At 41.0% G+C, this 21630-nt stretch overlaps 1 protein-coding gene across 3 annotated transcripts in view; it reads left to right on the top strand.

The window, feature by feature from the left end:
• Mamo (zinc finger protein 628-like) overlaps window positions 1-21630 on the top strand; it is a 110187-nt gene that overhangs the window by 19912 nt on the left and 68645 nt on the right. For 2 of the 3 annotated variants that reach the window (XM_076790904.1, XM_076790906.1), the window contains exon 2: window positions 19817-20846. In XM_076790904.1, the coding sequence (XP_076647019.1) occupies window positions 19842-20846 (1005 nt within the window). In that variant the 5' untranslated portion in view covers window positions 19817-19841. The remainder of the gene's footprint in view (window positions 1-19816; window positions 20847-21630) is intronic. The other variant, XM_076790905.1, reaches the window with a different exon arrangement.

Genomic DNA, 21630 nt, shown 5'->3' with positions numbered 1-21630 from the left:
TTCCATTCCTTCAGACACAGACTCAAGATCCGTCTTGGTCTTGATCCGACGGGTTCTAAGCCTGTGACCAAACTTGTCACATTTTTTGAAACGTGCTTCAAGTTTTTCGGCTTTATTTCGCAGAGAATCAAGACAAAATATAGCTCAATTTCTAGCTGGAGATATTTTTTAGTGCGCGCTGCTCTCGATTTCATCCAGAAAACTCATCGAATGGCAGAAAAATGCTCGGATTCCACGGCATGCGCGTCGTCAATTTTTGGCCTACTTCTAACGCTTATGTTACCAAATATCTGCCTAATCTCGGCAGCTCCTGACCAGCGCGCGCTAGATTGAACCTTCCTCTTTCGAACGAGCCCTTTACCAGCGACAAAATATTCTTATACAAGGACGAAAACTTGAGGCACGTAAAACCATTTCTCGCCTATTTTTGTCGGTAATGTAGTCACTCTACCTTATCGCGAATCTACGAAGCCCTTAACACTAGGTTTACGGGACCCGTCAAGATGACGGGTTCTAATATTTTTAATTTACAATTGTTAAGACTCTAAAGATCCAAAAGAATCTAAAGAATCTATGAGAAATTATTCAACTATTTCTTTGGGTATGTTATTAAAAGAAAAATGGCTAAATATTTCACATTATTGTTTATTTTATAACGCAGTGTAAAATAGTTACTTTTAGTACTCCGTAAACCTAGTGTTAAGCACATGTTATAATGAAAATCATACAAAATTTAAATAAATTCAATCTTCTTCAATTTATTGGATAATTCCCCGCAAATGCATCTCTACAATAATGGTAAACTAAAAAATATTCGGCCCGTCAAAATGGCGGGTCCTGTAGTTCTAGTGTCAATTGCGAGGTGTAGACATTTCTTACTTTCCTTGACCGTTTAAATGTCTCGAATTTAATTCAGTCATTTTTGTTACAAACAAATCAGCAATCCATTCATCTAAATCGTGCGCTATAAAATGTGCAACATTACTGAATGAACAAACGCCAAATGTTAAACCACGAAAATAGCAACTTTCATTTACAATGTACTTTAGTTAAGTAAATTGTACCGGTTGCATAAGTCGGTATACACGTATTTAAAAGAATCATCTTCTTTCCAGCGAATAGTCGCCATAATCTACCGATGGTTTGGCTTTTTGATATGTATCTGAGATATTTCCAATTCTAAAAAGCGAGCAACAATGACAAAATATGTATCGCGCCTAACAGCCCAGCCTCGCGTGACAAATTGTCAGAATCTGTCAGGGTCAGTACGGTGCACAAACATCGTCCCTGAAAAGTTAATTAAATAGAAAGAGGCCTGATCATTTGATGTGTAACCGATTTTACTCGGTTGACTGCTACCGCGGAAAAGGTGCTCCCCATTTTCTTTTTTAAATGGCCCAGTAATTTTCTATCATTCGAATAGCTTCAACTTAAATATAATACGACGGTTACAGTTCAAAAAGTTTTATCAGTTACACAGCGATCAGGCGCGCGTCTCACCTAATTAAAAAAAGAAACGATCGAGTACGGTGACTTCGAAGGGTTAAAATTGACACGCCATTGCAGTTAAAGAAGCTTCATTAATTACTAGACTGCGGACTTTATACATTTTTAGCAACAATTTAGAAATGCTGTTGTATTGTTTCCAGTTTACTACAATCATTAAGTGGCTTGAAATGAATGAAAGCAATTTTCATTTTGCAAAAAAATCCGCAGTCTATTGTTTCATTATATTCGAGTCACCCTGTAGATATGCATGTGTATCGGATAACGGATCTATTAATTCCTCAATTAACAGTATCTACACGCGTATTATAAAGAATTGTGAAATTGTCCTACGAGAAGGAAAAGTATAATGGCAAATCAATTATCGGGAGATAATAGTCATTTCCACGATACCGTTATCAATGAGATCGTCTTAGGTGCGTGAGTGGCGTGCACGCTTCACCTTGGACATTGACAAAACCGTCATTCAGCGCACTATATACACTCTAAGTGCATGGTATTTTTCACGTTCTTTCAACATGTTTTCCTGTACTCCTCGTGAGTTATAGTTAGCTTGTAATTATTCGCAAAAAGTAACGCAGACAAGCTCCTATTTTGCCGGAAGGTGTGTGCACCGAACTGCAAAGCACGGACGATAATATACAACTGATTTTGAAGTGTAAGTCTGATAAAATGTATTGCACCGTCGATATTGACGCATATGGTGATTTCGTTAAGTGCACCGACCAAGATGAAATTAATTCCGCGACACGAGTCAATAAGGAAGGAGGTCGCGATCATTTTGCAAAATGGGACGATTGGAAATATCTTTATGCAACGAAGTTCTTGTACCATGAAACAGCAGAAAGTTCCGAAACACGATGAAGTAATCTAATGTATCACGCGTTAAAGAACTCGTAAATAGCAATGCTTTATTCCACAGTTCGATTAATTTTAAAGTTCGATTTAATTCTACTCGGAGTTCCGAAGACATAATCGCCCGGAAACTATGTTTTCAGTTCCTGAAACTGTTCAAATTTAGAACGCATAAATCTCGATCGATTTAGACGAAACAATCATATTGCATCTATTATTATCTTTAGAGTTTATCGACGTTATCAGCCTAATCTTAGGGATAAACAGTTCTAGTTAATCGCTATGCGGACATCTCACTTTTCTTTGTTATTAGGTAGCTAGAGTACATTTGTACTTGAGATACATAATCAAAGAAAAGATAACGAAATGCTGTGATTGAATTGGCTTTCAATATATTTACTGTGTTGTGGAGAATTCGGGTTGGGTAATACTTAAATAAGAGACACCAAATTTGAAGTTGATTATACCGAAGCTTGGCACGTGAACAGTGTATTTAACAGTGGCACGAGGACAGTGAAAATTTAAAATATACGTTTTGTAGATCTATGTCAGTTATATAATGAAAATGTCATCGAAATCGGTTGACGCAAATAAAAACGGTACACGGAAAAACTACGCTTTTCACCACTTTCAACCATTTGTAGTTCGTGCGTATATTAATCGATTTCGATGAAATTTTCAGCATGTGTATAACTTACACAGACCTACAATACGCACATTTTAAATTTTCGCTACAGGCTCAAATAAAAAAGTTGTAAAAGGTGCCATTTTTATTTTCTCATATAATTCTTACCAATTGCAAATGATTTTCAAAATCATTTGGAAAACCAGTTCTCCTAATTGCTAAAAAAAAGTCAGGTCCTTTGAACCAATTCAAAAAAAGTTATACCGTGTTAAAGGGCGTTCGAACACTGTTATGAGCCTGTGTACCAATTCTTTTTACAAAAGAATGCCTCCCTTAACACTAAACTTACCGCCGCCGGTCAAAATGACCGTTTTAGATTTTTTATTTCACCATTACTGAAATTGTAAAAGTGCTTTCGTGGTACATGATTAAATAAATATATTTAGGAGAGAATGTATTATAATACGAACCGCACAAAATCCAAATAAATTCAATCTCGTCATTTTTATAAGACAACACGTATCAGTTACTTTTAAGGCTCGGTAGGTTCAGTGTTAAACTCCAGAATAGACTATAGTCATACCCGAGAACGCCACCGCGAGTCTTAACACCAGCATCCGGAACCAGTTCCACAAACGGCCAAGTTCAATGGGCAAAATGGCCAAGAATAAGAGCCAAGGGCCTAGTTCTCCGTATCGCGACCGGCGAAAACGTCCTAATTAATCAGAAAACGTCCAACCAGCTCTCAAGAACTTCTCCATTATCGCCGGTGCCGCAACGACCCCCCGTTTAAAGTTGTGAGTCTGAAAGTCCAATAAGCAGTCGGTGTGTCCGAGTCGGTATTCGTCGTGTGGAGTAGCTAGAGCTCGTATTCAGTCGGTGAATATCTAAGCAAGTGAAAAAGTCGTTCCGAGGGGGTCTATCGATCCTCGAATTATTTCGAGGCACGACAACGACGCGACTCGACGACGTTCGATTACCATCGAACCTCGCCGGGGGCGGCGAGCTGCGCGTTAATCCGGGCAAGAAGCCGAAAGGTTCATTCCGCATCGGTTGTCCGCGTGGTGGGCTCGAAAAATGATTTTTCCGTGGACAGGGACGTTTTTCTGGTCGGCGCGGCGCGGCGCGGAGCGGAGCGGAGCAGAGCGATCAGAGGCGCGCGGCGTGCGCTGCGAAAGGAAGCCGTTGCAAAAAGCTTACCACGGGGATTAGTCAATGGTAACCGAGCAGCGAGCCTCTTTCTTTTATTCCCTTTTCTTCTGTTTTTTTTTTTCCTCTTCTTCTTCTTCATCCTCCTTGCCGTGCGGCGCGGCGATTGCCGCAGTCGTGACCGTCGCCTTCGCTGATTTATGGCGAGCCATCGTTATTTTCGCCCAGCTTACCCCAGCCCGTCGTACCGTGTTTCCATCTTCTCCTTCTCCGTTGCACCCCCGCCTTTGTCCTCATCCTCCCTCTCTCTCTCTCTCTCTCTCTCTCTCTCTCTCTCTCTCTCTTTCGCTATCATTCTCCCCGTTCCGTTTCTACTCTCCATTTCGCGCTTCGTCTCCTTCCGAACACGCTTCGGCTTCCTGTTCGACGTGTTTCTTCTTCTCTCGGCCGCCCTCTTGGCTCGCGCGCTTCGCCTGGATTTCCGACTTGATTCGCAATTAAACGCGGGTAGGGGGACAGGCCGGTCGTTACCCGCTGGATAACGACGACCCGGTGTGTGCCGACAGACACCTCTTATCCACCGGAATCACCTGACCGAGACGAGACGAGACGCGCGGGAAAATCCGACAGGACCACGCGGACGACTTCTCGCGAGTGTGACCACAGTGATTTTCAAGAATTTAGTTTCGGCGCATCTGACCCCGGGCCCTTGGGAGAGATGCACTTTCTCGAACATTTTTAACACTTTATCGACCGCTAGCCTATCAATCGGCTTTACACTCTAAAGAATTATTAAAAATTGAATAACTTTTACCTTGAATATATTCTATGTGTATTAGTGTATAAGGCCCTTTATTATATAAAATAAATGCAGAATAAAGTATAAATATCAATACAATTACATTCCTTTGAAACAAAAGCAATATGCACAAAACACAATGAATAGCGAAAATTTAGCCGGTACTGGGAGCCGGTCCTTACCGAGTGGCAGCTTCAACCACGACCGGTCGATAAAGTTTTAAACAGCATATTGATATGAAAGTTTTACTCATTTTACGAGTTATACTCATTTTAAAGAGATTGAAATAAACAATTGAACTGAATTGAAAACAAAATGTGGTGCGTCTCACACAGAATTACCCTATAGAATCTTTTCAAGTAGTTCCTCGATCATACTCGAGTTTACTGTACAATAAAATCTCAATTATCGATTGTTCAAATAAGAGTTTCACGTATGTGTCATATGGTTGGTCTAATACGAACCATAAACAACACGATTTATTGCAGAAACCAGTGAGGAATCGTTTTAGCATTGTAATGAAGTAACAGTTCTACTATCAGAGCACAACCGCTCGATTAAGTTCGGATAATCAAAGTTCTACGAGATACAAGTTCGAAGGATCTCGAGTGTCGCGATTTTATCGTTGAACTCACGGCGAGAAACATCTTGGCGAATGGGAGAGCGAGCCGCGGCGACGCGACGCGGAATCAAACAACGTAATTATTAATGAGATCACGATTACGCGGCATCCCTGCGGTTTCGGTCGTCGCGTCGGGAGCCGGCAACTTCGCCGTGCCAGTTATTAGCATTTAACTATTAATCCCTATGGCTGGCAACGGTCCGTGTCGGCCGACGCGCCGCGCCGCGCCGCGCCTCGCGGCGTCGCGCGATTCCATTTTCTAATCCGCTTAATCGCGTGGCTCTTGTTCAGCGAATTTCCGTTCGGGCCGTCATCAAATTCGAACGGGCCCCCGCGTTCTTCGTATATCCGTTTCCGGTCGGCCGAACGAAAAGTAAACTTTTGGGAATTTGTAACCAACGAACACAGCAGTCGCGACGGCGCGAGACGCGACGCGGCGACGGCGACGACTCTCGCCAACTTTCGAATACCTTCTGCCCGGATGAAACTTTAAAGTGCTTTCGAAGTGCGCATCTTTTTCTCGGAGGTTGAGAGCCGCCGTCAAAGTGGAGGTACGCCCCTAACGCGCGGCTCGACTCAACAACCTTTCCCCCGTAAATTTTATTAGAGCCGCGATTATTATTTTCCGTTCCTTTCCGAACTTGTTACACCGAGGAATCTGTAAATCGTTAGCCGAGGCACGCTCGAGAACCGCGTTAACCCTTCACGGTCCAAGGACCTTCCCTCTCCCTTCGTTTTAAAACTTGCTTAACCATTATGGGTGTATTACAATTATATTCCCGTGTGCAAGTTTACCGACTCATTTGAAACAGTTGCGAAATATTAGAGAACTTTGTAGTAAATTTTCATTTCTTAACTTATTGTATAATCTCCATCATTATCAAGGACAGTTTGCCACCTTCCCTGCAAATTTTCAACTCCCCTCTTATAGAAATCCAGGGTTGGTCAAGCAAAATATGACTCAGGGTGCCTCCTTACATCTTCTACAGAATGTTTTATTTCTTAAATAATGCTCCAGCGATCTGAAAAGATCAAAGATTATCAAATTCAACTGGTCGTCCACTTCGAGGCCTGTCAAAGAGATCATAATCACCAGCAGCAAACCTTCTGAACCAACGTTGACACTTGTTCACCTTCGATGCATCTCCATAAACATCGAAAATTTTCTTTGTTGTTACATTAAATCCCGCATGAAAATGAAAAAGTATGAAATGACGGATATGGTCCTCGGAAGGTACGGACGCCGCCATTTTATTACAGGGTTGCAAAAAAAAATTATTAGAATATTTTGAAGACAGGCTGCTTTACCGAAAACTGTAAAAGAATACGTGTTTCCTCTTCAACGATCGGTACAGAACTAAAGGGAAAACAAATTCAATAGATTGCACTTAAATCGAGTGCACTAGTTAATTATAGCAAATAGAAAACAGTGGAAATTTATTAAAGAATTATATCATTTGTACTCTTAACCAAAGATATCAGAATTTCCAATCATTATCACCACTCGTGTTCTCCTACAGAAAATTACAATGCATTCATTGGTACTTTTCGTTGGGATAAATCAATTAGTTCAATATTTTCCCGCAAGAGCGTCTGTAGCTTTGAATGTTGACGGGACAGAAAGCCCGAAATGGAGAATTTCGGTTGAGCTTGTATAAACTTTTCTACGAAGTAACAAAACCGAGAGAGTGCGCGTACGTCGGGGGCATGAGAATGATGCTTTACGAAAATTCGTATCGCTTGTTAAAGACGAAGGAATAAAAGTTGAACTGCGGAGTTTCCCTCGGAAGTTCTGGTAACTTGACGCAAAAAGATTGCGCGATAAGGTTCGCAAACTGAGTTTAAAAGTAAAAGAGTTCCTGGAAATACATAAACGACGTTGCAGAATATGCCACGCAATCCTGTCTATCGGGGTTTCGTTACGTTCGCGAAATCATTTGATTCGCGTCCTGACGCATTTCGACGGAACGGAATTTCGTCTGTCTCACGTCGCGAGGTATCTTAGTGGCATCACGAAGATAAAGTTTTGCGCAATTTATATTACACCTCACGCGTGCTCCCCCTTCACTTTGCAAATTTCGTTCCGTATTATTATACGCAGTGATTCATTAAACTCGCGCCTTATATCCAAATCGGAGGAATCGTCCAATTTCCCTTACGCGAACCAGGCCTTGGAAAAGTAAGTTTTCTACTTACTTTTACTTTTATATTACTCTACGTAACATAATTCGTAGAATTCGTAGTTGATATACATAGCGTAATAATAAATATAAAGTTTCTTCTTCTCCTAGAAAATTATGAAACATATCGTAGTTGAAGGGGTTGCAATGCTTCGCAACGCTGTAGAACGAAATTATTTTATACATTCAAATTTGAAAGATAAGTTCACAACAAATTGAATGAAAACCTCGAATGAGGGCCTCCGTTATATGTAGACCCGTATTCGAGGTTCCCACTTAATTGTTGATTAACGAAAAGATAAATAAAAATGCGGAACAATTCATTAGCGGGGTTTCACGTTATTCATGCTCTGTAAATAACAATTCTATTAGAAATATGTGAATTTGCATAAAAGTCTGCACACTGGTTGCAAGTGTAAAATTTTATTTTATCTCGGACATGTTTGAACTGTTAACGAAACAAACAAATGCTCGTTCCTTCTCAGTTTACGAAAACCATTTCATAAATATATTTTTCTAAGTTCGAGTATTTTCGAGTATTTGAATTTTTCGAAGCATACAACGATTGCAATCAATTTTCCAAACCGCTAAATTGTTTACGTCTTTCTCAACTGAAAAGGACTTACAGTGTCGGATCGTTGTGTTTGCTTTGCGGTAATTTATATAATTAGAGGAACCTGCGAATTCTACACCTTCCGCTGTTAAAAAACAGCTTCCGTCGGCTGGCATAGCGTAGTTAGGGCAAATCGGCGCGGCGCGCTGTACGCCGGTAGCTCGCGGCGAGAACGATAATTATTACTCGCGGCGAAGTATAATTTTACACATTAAATAGCGTGAACTCGAGTCGTATTTATACCGGGCAACAGAATCGGGATGGTCATTTAATTTTCTTGCTCGTTTATCTCGTTACGATTGTTATAATAATTAATAGCCCGCCGAATTCGCGGAACCAGCGAAAAGGTCTTCCGCGAGGGCCGCGAGTGCCCCTCGGCCCTGTGTTTTCCGATTAATTATACGCAAATTGGGAAATAAAATGTTGTCAATAATCGTCGAACGGGATCGGCGCCCGGTTACATAAAATTAAATTACACGGGTGATTATATGCCGTAAGCGGCACGACCACATAAATCAACATAACTTAACATATTAATCAACGAATTGAGCGTTCCCCGGGACTTCATAATTTACTTTTCACGTGTAGACGAATACCTTTTATTACTCTGTTGTAAATTGCCTATTTACGCCGCGGCTGTAACGACTTCAACTGCCTCAAAGAGATAACGTTTATTAATCATGAAACGATCGTTCTACGCGGCCGATGCTCCAGAAGTTATTTCTCATTATGCATTTTATATTATACATATATGATTAAGTACTTGTTTTTTTTTTTCTTATTTATCTGCTTACTCACTCCTTTCTGTAAATCAGAGACAACATCTGCGGCTTATCAGGCTAAATTACTATACCCAGTTTCATTCACTGAATAGAGCAAATGTATCTTTAATCGCTCGGCGAAGTTACATTCTACTTACAGTTGTAATTATCAGGCAACAGACTGCTTTCACGATACAGTAAAATTATTAGTAGTCACTCAAGTTAGTCACTCAAGCGTTTTGATGTCGCAAATAAAAGCAGCATCTACTCTATATAATAATATAATATAATACAATAATTAGACAGCGGATCTTTATGCAAAATAAAAATTGTCCACCTAAATTGCAACAAACCGGAGTGAAACAAACATTTATTTTCCTTCTTAATATATGTAATAGGTTGAAAATAATATAACAGTATTTTTAAATTGTTCTAATAGTTTCGCCGTTTCAAGTTACACTTACTGATTTTTGTTATAAATTCTGAACATCCGCTGTCTAATAATAATTAAAGGGAATTAATCATCCGACCTTATTAGTCAACTACACCTCGTCCAGAGTCACTAACAGAGTCTAGTTTCTCGCGTTATGCACGTGCAGAGGATCAGATGATTTTTGCCGCGAATACCATGTGCCGGCGGCTTACGAACGGCGCGAATTATCTGCGCGCTATTGTTACATATACACGGATTGTTGCACGAACGTGCGCAATCGCGGTTGCAGGTATATACATTCGTACGTCGATGCGTCACCCACGCACACAGTAACACGTGAATCGTTAACGACGAGCTGGACGATTCTGTCGTGGACACGCACGCACATAGTCCTCGGATATCCGCAAAGTTGGCTCCGTTTGTTACATGCTTGCTACACTGCGATCTCTGTGGAAGCATTCACTATTTTTAGTTAACGGGTTACGTACACCTGGGATCGATAAAAGTAGGCTCGTCTTTCAGAGATTTTTTCATCTATGGAACGAGACTTTATTCAATATGACAGCACCGTAGTTTCGCTTGTGACTATGCTGCGGATTTTTATGCAAAATTGCCTGCACATTAATTTACGAGAAACCATTTCGGAGCCACTTGGCAGTAATGCTTTTATTTCCTTAGTAACCGTACCGAAAGGTTCTTTTAATTAAAGAAATATAACAATATGGACATTTGAATGAAGAAATTGATAATTTCGGACTCCTGCGACTTCTAAATGCCGGAATCATTAACGACACTGATATTTCACTAAAGTTTTCTTTCGATATAAGGCGATGGCAAGGGACCAGCTTTCGTCGTATTTCAGATGAAAAAGAAGAAGAGGGGATAGCGATTTTCTTATTTCGGAATAAAAAGCGTCGTCTTATATCGGAATACAATTGTACATATAAATTTATTTTAAATGATAAAATTGTACAAATAAATAACGCAATACTATTCATTGCATCGTATACACGCATTTTCTAATTTTGAAATAATTGCATTTTTTTCATTATAATCATAAAACACTCGATTCGAACAAAATATTTCTCCAGAACACATGAACATAAATCGATTAATTAATCGTATAAATCTTTACGAAATAAATGACTGCATCAAATTTTTCGATGGATCTCTATTAAAATAGTTAATAAAATTTCTATCGAAAAAGCTGATCTCATTTGCTTTTTGATCATTTATATTTGAACCACATTTACTTTTGTATGAAATGATTTACGTACGCTCATTGTTATTGTACGCTTCGTTATCGTTAATTATCGCCCCGATTACGGGGGTAGTAACAATAATAAATTATGCATTGTCTTATATTATGCATTAATAATTTACGGCGATTAATGAATAGCGTATATTAGTAAATTATCATTGTATTAAAGAAGCCGTTGCAATGCATTTATAATTCCGTCGTGAAATAATTAAGGCTCATTTCAAATGTTAATACATATTACTTTTATACAGATTCCTTCAATTTATCGGCTAATTATTGTATTTTACGCGAACAAACGATTCAAAATTCTCGGGCGAAGTAGAAGAATTTTTAAATAATTTAAACGATTAGTTAAACTTAAATATTTGAAATACCTTTTTTCAGATATCTTAAATATTTCGTTTTAAATACTATTTAGTTACTATTTAGTTTAGTTACTGCACTTTTAATATTGTAGTTCAAATATAATAATTTTAATACTTTTAATACTTTTAATAAATTTAATACTAAAAATATTTCTAAATATCTGATTCTAACAACAATCGCGTTTCTATTTTCCGAAGAAATGGGTGGTTTTCGTGATAGAATTTGCATAATATTGTCCATGGAGAAATTCTTCTGACAAAAATGATTCCGCATCGATATTTAGCCGGATTGGACAGTACGCGAGTAAAATTATTATTTGCTCGGATATTTTAATACGCATGTTTACATGTTTCGCGTGATGGGGCAAATTTGAACGCGCAGCGCTCTGAAAATTGGCAAAACAACGTGCCGCGCGTGGCAGTACGCAGTATGCATGTGTGTTACAGAATCACAGTTCAATGGAAAGTTAAATGGAAACAGTTATAAAAGTAACGATAAAGCTGTCAACAATTTAACGTCGGCTGAAACGCTTTCACAATACTGCGCTATGAGCGGGGAAATTAAGCTCAACTTCGCTTTTTATGCGATACGGTATTGTTATCACAGTCCCTTAACGTTCCGTACAGTTTGATTGCTTTATTTCGTTTAATTCGTTGCGTGTCCACACTTTTATAGCTGTATTGAATTATATCGATATTGAATTTATTTGCCGATTCCTTGTCAATGTCCTTTTCCAACTGATTTGCACAGTTTCACACACTTAATATTTTACTAACTATTGCATTAGATAACACATACAGTTACTCTTGCTTTTTATTAGTTTAACATATCTGTAGTAGTTGGTATTCTTAACCTATAAATGGCGGACGCTTTTTACGATTCATGGCTGCCATAACTAAATCCACTCAAATCCTTTCATATCAATTTTCTTTACATATTTTTTTTTTTAATATATATATAATTCTTTGCGATCGATATTGATCTTCTTAGGAATATTAATATTTATTTAATTTTCTCTGGATCTGTTTGGAGTTTATATCGCATTAAAAAGCAAATCCTATTATGCAGGATGACGGAATTACTTGTCCAGATTTTAAAATGAATTTTTACGTTGATATATTCATTGTACCAAATTCAATTGGGATCTGTTAAATGCAAGAAAGTTGGAGGACTACTCAATATCATACATTTAATTTGTTCCAATTTTTATTTCATTAAAGACTGATTTTATGGGATTTTTGAGGTTTCCAGTTTGGCAGTCAAAGCGTTAAGCATTTGTTACACCGAGATTTAGAATATCGCAAGCGCTATGCGTGTGTGCTTACGCTTTATATTTCATTCTTCTCTCCTCTCACTTATTGACGACACTTCCGAACAGCCCGTGTGCAGAACTTTCATTTTTATTCCTAAACTTTCTTTTTCATTTGTGCCATCCTCCTGCGAAGAATGTGTATCTCGAGTTCAGCCACGATAAGGAATTTCATTCGCTTTTCTTCTTACACAAGAACTTCGCCAGATGTTAGATTAGGTTTGAAACAACTGTAGTCGAGACTTATTAAACTAAAAACAAAAAATGACGTTACTGGAAGTGGCTCCAGTGCACATAGGTTAGCACTCTTTTTCTGTAGAGAATAAAAAGCTGCATCGATTGGTGCATTAAAAAATATACGGCTCCCTTCACAAAATCAAACTTGTCAAATAGAAACATACTGCTTGGTATGAAGCTGTTTGCAAGCGAAAATGCGACTAGTCTAAGTGGTATAATAGGGCTAAGTGTCACTGAACACAGATAAGCCCAAAACTGTCGAAAGTGTAATGCGCATCTTTGGAGAAATGTTTGATATACTTTAAGAGTCAAGAAATGCAATATCTTCCGTTGTGACACATACGTTAACCCATTTGCATCGTTAGCGTATATGTACGCTCAATTTTCCCGGTCACTATCAATTCCCGGTTTATCAATTTATTTTTTCTTGTAATGCTGAAATATAAAGTTCTTTTGTACTTAAATATAATAAGAAAAAGAAGTTTGGTGATAAACGCCTTCTTTTCATATTTCCTTACGATGCGAATGGGTTAATAGTTGAATTCAATGAAAGAAAAATAGTTTACTTTATTCGTTCAATTTAATTTCAACCGTTTGTTTAAACATGAAAGCACACCGACAGAGACGGGGGCAGACTAATAGAGACGCGGAGTTTTTCGATCGACTGCATAATGCGTTGCACCGTGCGACACTGGCATAATTTTCGTTGCGATTCGTGTCGCAGGGGCGCGTGACGACTCGCGACGTCGAGGAGGCGATAGCGTCGACTGATTTCCACGGAAAGTCACGGGTTTCTCCGAAAGCCCTTCTAGTCACCAGGAAGCGCGACACCGGGCCGTTTATCGTGCGCGCATAATCTAATTGCGTAGGCAGCCGACGAACTGTTTAACATCAAACCCGTTGCACACTTCAGCCACGGGTGCGCGTCGCGTCGCGGCGCGGGACATACGTGCGTGCGTCCTCCTAAACGGATTGACCCAAAGAAAACTCTGAAACGACACGAATTATCGAGGCATCTGTATCTCTCGCCTTATGCAACGCGAGTAGGGTCGCGGGGAAAACGCGGGACTTTTCTAATCGGCAACAACCCCCGAAAAAAATTCAATTAAAAAATTCAATCGGAACCGGCCGAGGACTTCCGCTCGCGTTCTCTAATAGTCTACCATAATTCTTCCGTTCTCCTTTGTTTCTGTTTCCTCTTTCGGAGATGCGCGACACACAACGGGCTAGACAAATTTTCAAGTTTCATACTCACGACAACCCTTCGAAACTTCACAAACCAAAATATTAGTCAGTTTAAGTAATTGTTTACCTGGAAACGTCACTCTGGAGGCAAAATTCAGAAATTCGGACTGAAATTATCCTGACGAATAAAATAAATATCTATTGGTCGTATAATAAAAACGTTTTCTAATGAACTTTAATAATGTCCGGGGGTTCTTAATTTTAAGGATCGATTAATTTTAATCGGACGTGGGCGATTCGACAGTCCACCGAGAAAAAAATGTTTCTGTCAATATCACATCTAGAAGGGTAGTCACGGGGTAGAATCGAAAAATCAGTTTTTGTCCCGTTTTCGCCATGAAATCACAATTAAAAATTCTGAAAAAAATCTGACACATTTCAGGCATCGAACCACATACCAGAAAACTTTTTTCCGATTTTTCCATTTGCAAACTGTGGTTGTAAAAAATGAGAAACACGAACAAAATCGAAAAATTGCGGACTTCATAGAGAAGTGTACAAGGGACGCCTGTGAAATTATTTCAGCAATTAGATATTGTCGTCAGTGCTGTCCTCAATTTTTTTCCTATTTTTTGCTCCGGTGCGTCGTAGTGAAAAAAAGATGGAAACCAATTTTTCCGACATTTTTCCAAATTGATACTTGTTTCTTCTTAACAAATTATATATGAACGTTTTATTTTTCGTGAAGATCCACTGTGTAGAAGATTGAGCGTCGATTTCAAGGATAACGCGAACGCGTCGGTTGCAGTAGTAATTACCGAACGATTGGCAATCGGGTTTCGCAGGCATTCGAAAAGTTTGGTAATGCGGACAAAGCTGGTCCGAAATATTTGCCAAAAATCTGGCTCGCTCGTAATTTACGATAGCGTCCCGGGTTTTTCAACCGCCGATCGATCATCGGGGGCTCTTGTGCCAGCGCCTTGCGCCGAAAGCTTTGGCTAGCTGAATGATGAAACGGTTGCCACCGATTCGGCGCTGCGATTCGCCGAAACCGTGCCAATGATCATCGTGACGCGCTCGAAAAATCCCAGAGAGGTGGCGTGGATGACACAGATTTCCCGCGATTTTCATTATTTCGCTGGAACCGAGTTCCGGAACGCGGTGGAAATACATTCCGGCGAAATAATTCACGCCGTGATGCGATTTCTCGTCGAACGTAATTCCGGCCGATTAAAAAAAAAATACATTCACACACGAAGAGTCCGATTTCATGAATATTTGCCGATCTTTATACTGCTAATATGAGTCACTGCGAAATGCAAACCGTGTTTAATTCGTCGCGCAACCAACGGTTTATCGCGCTCTTTCTCGAATGTTTATTTAATCTTCGCGCAACAATTTTTCGAACAATCCTCCCTGCGTACATCGATCGCCATTGCGATTCAATGGTATTCGCGTGATCGAAAACGTCGACATAGCAATTGATAATTAATATTTAGGTAATCTTTATACAGACTCTCATCTTTATAGATTATTTTGTCGGAAATTGTTAAATAAAAATAGAAGATTTTTTATGAAAGAGCTAAAGCGAAAATGTTGTCGATATTTTTATATCGCTTTTATCCATTTATATCACTGTCGTATTACTTTCAGCTTATTAAGTTTATTAAGAATAGAAATAAATCCCTAGTTAATTATCGTGCTTTGAAATTAGCGGAGAACATTTTTATTTTGCATAAAGATCGGCAGTTCGGTAACCAATTTCAATGTTCCGAATGTTAATCAATCTTCTCTGGAAGTCTGAACTCTTTATCCAGCAGTTGGACATGATATAAAAATACAACGTTTAAAGACAGAAAAATTCTCCACATTATCCGTTCGATTTAACGAATAATTGAGGGGTTAATTAAACTTTTTTAGAGGGCAGACTTTCTCCAGCAGACGAGAGTAACGAAATCACAGTGTATCGTCATTAGAGGCGAGCGATTATAACGATACCCATCAGGCATATTTGCCTGTCAGTGTCTCGTGTCCCTTTTTCCTTTTTCCAAGGCAGCATGTCGCGATAACAGCACTATAAATCGCTCTAATTAAAATCTTCATTATTCAAGTAATAACCAGTGTGCAGGCCGTCGCAGTCGACGGCGTGGGTGGATGCGTTCGAGAATAATTCAGGCGCTGAACGACCGCTAATAATCCCACGGCAATTTGGTCCACGTAAAAATATTATTTTCTCTTTATTATTACGATATGTCCCACGTATTATCACGTACGGGCACGTTATCACGAGGTCGAAGCGGATCACGCGAGGATTGCGCGCGTATCCGCGTACGGAACACGCACGCGAGCACAGGTCTCTCTGCCGAGCTTCATGGCGCGGATAATTACGTGTGTAGTTACACGTGTGTTTCCGTGATCGCACATGGCCGCGACACGTGCGTGCACACCGTTCACGCATTAGACGCGGCAATAAATACGAGTGAAAGATAAGCGATAGTATCGTCAGCCGATATCGGCCATGCATCTCGCCGTGTCCTGACCCGTAGCGATGGGACCCTACCGTGCCACCAGTGCGGTTATGTCTCGATGATACATGCGAGAAATACGGGACCGATATTGTCACTTATATCGTGGAGGGATATGTGGGTATCGTCAACCATAAGTGTCACCGGACGCTTGAATCTTTGCTAAAAATTTGCTGATACCGTTCATTCAGAAGAAAAGTGTCAGAAGTGAAATAAAATGGAAATTCTATTGGAGAGCTATTTGAAAATTACCTAAAATTCCCAATTGTTTTTATTGTACATATGGAACCGATATTGTCACTTATATCGTGAAGGGATACGTGGGTATCTTCAACCATAAGTGTCACCGGACGCTTGAATCTTTGCTGAAAATTTGCTGATACCGTTCAGTCATAAGAAAAGTGTCAGAAGTGAAATAAAATGGAAATTCTATTGGAGAGCTATTTGAAAATTACCTAAAATTCTCAATTGTTTTTATTGTACATATGGAACCGATATTGTCACTTATATCGTGGAGGGATACGTGGGTATCGTCAACCATAAGTGTCACCGAACGCTTCAATCTTTGCTAAAAATTTGCTGATACCGTCCATTCATAAGAAAAGAGTCAGAAGTGAAATAAAATGGAAATTCTATAGGAGAGCTATTTGAAAATTACCTAAAATTCCCAATTGATTTTATTGTACATATGGAACCGATATTGTCACTTATATCGTGGAGGGATACGTGGGTATCGTCAACCATAAGTGTCACCGGACACTTGAATCTTTGCTGGTCATGTGAAATCCATGCCATACTATATGCCCTATTATACATTCAGAATTCTAACAAAAACAAATTTTCTATATTTACTGATTCCAAATCCGCTTTTGAAAAAATTGTGTCAGAAATCCAAAACGATAATAAATATATTCCCTTCGAATGGATCCCTGGACATGTTGGCCTCATTGGCAACTTGGGACGACAACTGTAAAACCAGCCTTGCTGATGCAAAATCCTATGTTAAGAAAACCATAATAAATTTTTGGAATTGAAATTGGACTAACAGCACCGAAACCAAACTACATAAAATAAAGACCAATGTCTACGAAACCCTAACCGGTTCACAACTTTCTAGGAAAGATCAGGTCGCAGCTACCCGCATTCGAGCAGGTCAGGATATACAAAAAAAAAACTAAACAATACAATATAACTAAACAAATACCACCGGAATGTACAACATGCGCCGTGTCCAACAACATCCAACATATCCTACTCGAATGTTCTAAATTCTCTTCTCAACGATCCAGATTTTCCATCGAAAATTACCTCATGACAAGTTTAAACGAGAACAATAGTGGAATGTCCTTCTGTCTTTTTAAATAAATTGATATATATAAACTGTACCCTACCACAATGTAAATATTAACCGTAACCTTCTTTTCTATATTCAATTGTAAACCATGTGGTCGCCAATGACCTAGCTGTTAAAAACCATTTAAGATGATAATTATTGTCAGTGCAACCATTGTAGCAAGAAGCTTCGTCGATTCCCATAAAGTTGTGTTACTTGAAGCAAGCAAATGATAGAATCCGTTTTTGTTGAACTAAGCGAGATGCAGCAAGTATTTGTAAATCTTTTATAGCAGCCTGTAGATCTCGCAACATTTAACGCTTCTACGCAGATTGCCTTCGCTTCTTGCAAATTTACGCGAGTAGTTCGAGTCTAGGAATCGATGCCGATCGAACGGTAACATTGAAACGTTAAAAAGCCGCGTTCAAATGGATTTCCGATTACCTAATGACCGTTTCTTACACCATATAGTTCGCTCTGGAACTGCCATTAAACATCTTGCGTTTCCACCGCACCGCAACGCGAGCGTGTGTTTCCCAATAAAAAATCCATTACCTATTGCAAACACCAATCATCGTCACCCGGTGCATGACGCCATACTAATCGCGTAAAATTACATACGACGCCTAATCGCATGTAAATCCGCTCGGACACGCACGCATAAATTAACAGGCCGGTATTTTTCCCTTTAGCCGTGTGTCCCGCATCAGCCGCGCGAAAACGAACACGGAACCGCGGATGTCTAAATTGGAATTCCTTGTCCGCCGATGGAAAACCGTATACGTGGGACCCTTCGCTGTCGCTATCAGAATTTCTTCCGGCGTAAATCACCGTTCGCGGAAGCGTGAAGCCGGCTGATTCCTGCGATTTATTCGACGCGGCCGCTGCGCTAAGAAACGCGGCGCGGCGTAGTCGTCGTTCAATTCTGCCCGAGGAACACGCACAAAACACCAAGGCTGCCTAACAATTTGGAAAAGAAATCTGAGAAACATCATTATTTTTAAAATTCGTTTCACGCTTCCAAACTTAAGTAATCGTGGATTAGAAGAATTAGATGCAAGCAGGGTGCAACGACTCTGTTTGGAGTAAGCATAGTGACAGCTTAGCCGTATGTTATTGTTCGTTTCTGATCTTTATGCGATAACGAAAAGTTTCCAAGGATGATGTTCCTTTCTATAAGAGTCCTCCGGGCACTATCTTTACATAACCCGTATAAATCCTAACAGAATCATTTCAACTCTGCGAATGTCGATCTGACGGATACATATAAAATCTAATTCTGAATATTTTTAAACACAGCGCTTGCTCACAAATCTACTCTGTTTGATACATTTGCCCCCAGTATATTCGGGGCCCGCTCTAGGGGGGGGGGGACAACCCGGGCATTTGCCCGGGGCGCCAAAATTTAGGGGCGTCATTTTGGCTTTGGCTGTAAGTGTGAGAAAAATATTGATGTGTTAAATATTCAATTAATAGAAAATTTCAGACTACCCTTGCCAGACAATTTTGCTAAAAAGAAAGGTCATTTTGTTCAGCGCGGTGCTTAGTGCATGAAAAGGGGCGGCAATTTGTTATTTGCCCGGGGCGTCGTAACCGCTAGAGCGGGCCCTGAGTATATTCGTCGGTGACAATTCAGGTATCCTATTTCGTTCATAGCGGTAGCGGTCTTCTCGCAAAAATTAGCACCGCAGCGCTTCGATATTACAAGGATTGAGATCCGGACTCGTTTATTACACGCGTACACGTGCATTCACGTGCACACGTACACGCGCGAGATAGAGACCTCCGACTCGAACCGAGCACTCGGTATTAAAAGACGCGACGAAGCAGCAGCGAGCAGCCTCGACGCCGAGCGAATGAACAGCGACGAATTAAAAAAAAAAAAAAAAGAAACAACAAACAACGAAACAAACAAAAAAAAAGAGTAGAAAGCAAAGAAAAATGACGACAGGAAGAGAGAGAAAAAGAAAAGCGCACGTTTGTCAGGGTGAACGACGACGGGACGGATAGTCGGAAGTGATAAAAACGCGGGATCGGTACAAATGTTTCTTCTGCAGCAGGGTTGCGGGGTGCAGTTCAGACATGGGAAGTGAGCATTACTGCCTGAGGTGGAACAATCATCAGAGCAACCTGCTGGGTGTGTTCAGTCAACTGCTGGAGTCGGAGTCGCTGGTGGACGTGACACTGGCGTGCACGGAGGGACCTTCGATACGTGCCCACAAGGTAGTCCTCTCCGCGTGCTCCAGCTACTTCCAGGCGCTGTTCCTGGACCACCCGAACCGCCACCCCATAGTCATCCTAAAGGACGTACGTTTCGCCGAGCTACGTACCCTGGTCGACTTCATGTACAAGGGCGAGGTAAACGTCGAGTACTGCCAGCTATCGGCTCTCCTTAAGACAGCGGAGAGCCTGAAGGTGAAGGGTTTAGCGGACATGACGAACATCAACGCGGCGGTAGCGTCGAGGGACGAGCAACCACAGCAACAGCAGCAACAGCAGCAGCAGCAGCAACAACAGCAACAACAGCAGCAGCAGCAGCAGCAACAACAACAACAACATCAGCAGCAATCGCAGCAACAGCACACGAGCGGGACCGAGGGTTTGCAGAGGGAGACGTCGCGGGAACATCATCGGGAACGCGAGAGCATAAAGGAGGCGAGCAACAAGGAGAGGGATCATCGAGAAGGAAGCGCGTCCGTCGGCACCGGGTGCCTCTCCGTCGGCAAAGAATGCGACCAAACGCAACAGAACGTGTCGCAACCGGCCATCAGCGAACCCGCGGACGCGATAGACATGACAGAGTGCCCGCCATCACCCGCCGGACCCGGCAGCCCCTGCTCAGGACCCTTGGCCCTCGATCGACCAAGGAGGGACTCCGAAGACGCTGTCAGCCTCGAGGAAACGAGGGGCTCTCTCAGCCCGATATCCGTTCACAGCGGACCCTCGGACATGAGCCTAAGTAACAACACAAGTGGCACGCCCGGCGTGCTACCGTTGAACTTACCACAAAGCCGGCTTCCGTCTCCGCACAGTACAGAGCCTCTCGCGGGTCCTTCGGGGTTACCTCCAGTCCAGCAAGTTCCACTTGTGAGTACCACTCTATTTCTCTGTATAGTCGCTTTCAACCAGGCCCTTAGAACCCCTATTAACGCCGGTACAGTCATTTCTCTATATATGTCGCCGAGGCCTGCACGATTAACGTCGCGGAATTATCCCCACTACCGCGGGGTATACCACGAAGCTTGAGAAGCCTCGGTAAACATAACATGGCTCGGGTATGTCTCCTGCACGATACGTGACGCTGGAAAGACCCGTGTTGGTGACATATATCGAGAATTCACTGTATCGCGTTAATAAGGCTGCACCGAAATTTAGGAACACCGAAATCGTTACGCGGTACCAAGATTTAGGAACACCGAAATCGTTACGGTACCGAAATATGCGAATACCGAAATTGAAATAAATACCGGTATTTTTTGCTCTTCCTTTTGCCTTCATACCGTAGCGTAGTATCGCAACCTTGTATGTATAAGTTATGTGGTCAACTAATGTAAATTGTAATATAGTGTTCTTTTCCACTCGCGAAACATAGTAAATGTACTGTAGCATAATACAGTGAATTCTCGATATATGTCAGCAACACGGGTCTTGATGTCGTTTATCGTAGAAAAGGACAAGGATGCTCGGCGACCGAGGTCTCTCGAGCTTCTTGGCCCCTCACGGGGTATTCCCCGCGGTAGTGGGGATAATTCCGCGACATTTATCGGCCATGCCTCGGCGACATATATACAGAAGTCACTGTATTCTGATTTTGGTATTCGGTTTTCGGTATCATAGCAGTTGTACGACATCATACTGGTATTCTCGTATT

Source organism: Halictus rubicundus, chromosome 7, assembly GCF_050948215.1.
Source record: "Halictus rubicundus isolate RS-2024b chromosome 7, iyHalRubi1_principal, whole genome shotgun sequence".
NCBI lineage: Eukaryota > Metazoa > Arthropoda > Insecta > Hymenoptera > Halictidae > Halictus > Halictus rubicundus.
The sequence above is the reverse complement of the archived record's forward strand: the minus strand, read 5'-3'. Positions and strand labels throughout refer to the sequence as shown.